At 40.5% G+C, this 2,500-nt stretch overlaps 1 protein-coding gene across 2 annotated transcripts in view; it reads left to right on the top strand.

The window, feature by feature from the left end:
- The window catches only part of LOC122252268 (cilia- and flagella-associated protein 36), a 23,025-nt gene that overhangs the window by 18,865 nt on the left and 1,660 nt on the right, over window positions 1-2,500 (top strand). For both annotated transcript variants that reach the window (XM_086551923.1, XM_043014645.2), the window contains 3 exons: window positions 681-894; window positions 1,229-1,393; window positions 2,161-2,500. The exon at window positions 2,161-2,500 is cut by the window's right edge and continues 1,660 nt beyond it. In XM_086551923.1, the coding sequence (XP_086408049.1) occupies window positions 681-894; window positions 1,229-1,393; window positions 2,161-2,253 (472 nt within the window). In that variant the 3' untranslated portion in view covers window positions 2,254-2,500. The remainder of the gene's footprint in view (window positions 1-680; window positions 895-1,228; window positions 1,394-2,160) is intronic.

Below are 2,500 nucleotides of genomic sequence, written 5' to 3'. Positions count from 1 at the left end.
AAAAAAAAAAGATTAATAAAGGAGACAGTGGTACAAAGACAAACTCTGAGCAGCAACACAAAGGTAAATTTCGGTATTATTATTCTGTTATTGTTTTCAGGCTTTAGAGCACGTGGATTTTCGCTTTCAAACCTCTTTAGATGATAATCTTAAGTAGCTGCTAGCCCCTTCGAAAGAGGATGAAATGCAGTGATAAAGATAATAATTATAACATGATGATAATGATAATAATAATAATTGTAATAATAAAGATAATGATAGTAATAATGAGGTTAATATTGGTAATGTTATGATTATAACAACGATAGCAAATGTAACAATAATAATGATCACGATAATAATAATGATAATAACAATGATAATGATAATTACGATATTGATAACAGTTATAATGATAACTATAATGATAATGATGATAATAATAATAAAAAATTATAATATGATAATTATGATAATTGCAATGATGACGATGATGATAGTAATAATACTGTAGTAAATATATAACTAGTAATAATAATAATGCTAGTCATATTAACAATATTACCAACAACAATAATAACTATAAAAATAGAATCACAACAATAAATAATCACGAAATAAGACAAAACAAGTAAAAATAAGAAATGAAGAACTTCCCCGCCGCCATTTCTCGTTGCCTCACCTTCGCCGACCCTCAACAGGAAGTCTCTGGAGGAACACGAAGCTGTGCAGGCGAGTCTGGATGAAGAAACTCGCGATCTGGAGAAGGCAATCGTGGAGTCGAAGTTCGAGAAGGCGCGTCTGGAGCAGGAGTGCAGTAGAGAGAGGGAGATGCTGGAGAGGGCGCTGAAGATGTCCTTGAGTGATTCGCCCGAAGAGGAGGCGGAGGAACCTGAGCAGGAGACGCCCGCGCAGGTTAGGCGTTGATGGTGTCTCTTACTTCATTTCATTTGTTTAGTTTCACTCATGGATTGAGTTGATGGGCGGGTATAGTGAATACTGGTGATGACTGCTATGGCGATGGTAACTATTTTAATAGTATTAATCATGATAAGGGTAATGAGAACATCAACAAAATCACAATACTGCTAATACTACTGCTGCGACTAAAATTACAACTACGACTACTGCCACAACTGCTACTAAAATGATAACTCTTACTTTTACTACTGTTACTAAAAGAAAAACTACTACCACCTATATCACAACAACAACAACAACACTAACCCCCACCCCACCCGACCCCCAGAGCGACGAAATCGACCCCGAGAGCCTTCGTCGGCGAGCGGAGTACCTGAAGGAGCAGAGGGACAAGCTCCTGGCCCTCAAGCAGAAGGAGCGGGAGAAGCAGCTTGCCGCCTTTGAGGAGTCAGCGCCCCAGAAGAGACCCAAGTCGTCCAGGGCAGCTAGGAAGGTTAGTTGGCGAGGGAGGAGGAGGAGGAAGAGGAAGAGGAGGAGGAGGAGGAATAGGTAGGTTAATTGGTGGGGGAGGATGAAGGAAGGAAGGAGGGGGAGGAGAAGGGGAAAATGAGGAAGATGGATAAGGGGAGGGTAAAGAAGAAGGAAGGGAAAGAGGAGGAGGAGGAAAAACGAGGAAAGGGAGGATGAGGAGGGGGTAAAGGGAAGTTGATAGTTGATGGAGAGGGGAGAAGGAGATAGAGAAGGAGGAGGAGGGGAAGGAGAGGGGGGAGGGGAGAGGGAGGGGGAGGGGGAGGGGGGAGGTGGAAGAAGAGAAGGAGGAGATGGAGGAGGAACAGGAGGAAGAGAAGAAGAATTAGGAGGAAGAGGTGAAGTATTAGGAGGAAGATTAGGAGAGAAAGGAGGAGGAGGAATCAGGCAGAAATTACATAGCAAATATATATGTATTGGTATGTATAACCCACACAAACACACACACACACACACACACATACACACACACACACACACACACACACACACACACACACACACACACACACACACATAAATATATATATATATATATGTGTGTGTATATATATATATATATATATATATATATATATATATATATATATATATATATATATATATATATATATCTGTAATATCCATATAGAGTAGATGAATGAATATTAGATGAATGTACTTTTCGATAACGACATTTTGCCTTTGTACTTCTGCAATCTACATGCAGTAACGCCCCTCCTCGTTCAACAGGTACTGGCTGGCTCAGACATTGACGCCCACACGCTACAGGTGAGGAAGGCCCTAGCAGAGCGACTCAAGGCAGAGGTCATCGGGAACCAATAAACCACATACTCCTCAAGGAATTATGTAGATCTCCTAAGTCGCTTCCTTAACCTTTATTGTTTTTTTTTTGTTTTTGTTTTTTTATCTGTGTCTCTTCGTCAGTTTGTCTTATCAGTACCTACCGCTGTCTATGTCAGTCTGTCTGTCTCTCTCTCTCTCTATCTATCTCTCCTTCTCTCTCTCTCTTTCTCTCTCTCTCTCTCTCTCCTTCTCTCTCTCTCTCTATCTATCTATCTATAGATATTTT

The sequence above is a fragment of the Penaeus japonicus genome, unplaced genomic scaffold (assembly GCF_977035675.1).
Source record: "Penaeus japonicus unplaced genomic scaffold, GWHDUDI00000001_assembly GWHDUDI00000026, whole genome shotgun sequence".
Classification (NCBI taxonomy): domain Eukaryota; kingdom Metazoa; phylum Arthropoda; class Malacostraca; order Decapoda; family Penaeidae; genus Penaeus; species Penaeus japonicus.
Note: the sequence above shows the minus strand (reverse complement) of the source record. Positions and strands in the feature narration are given on the sequence as shown.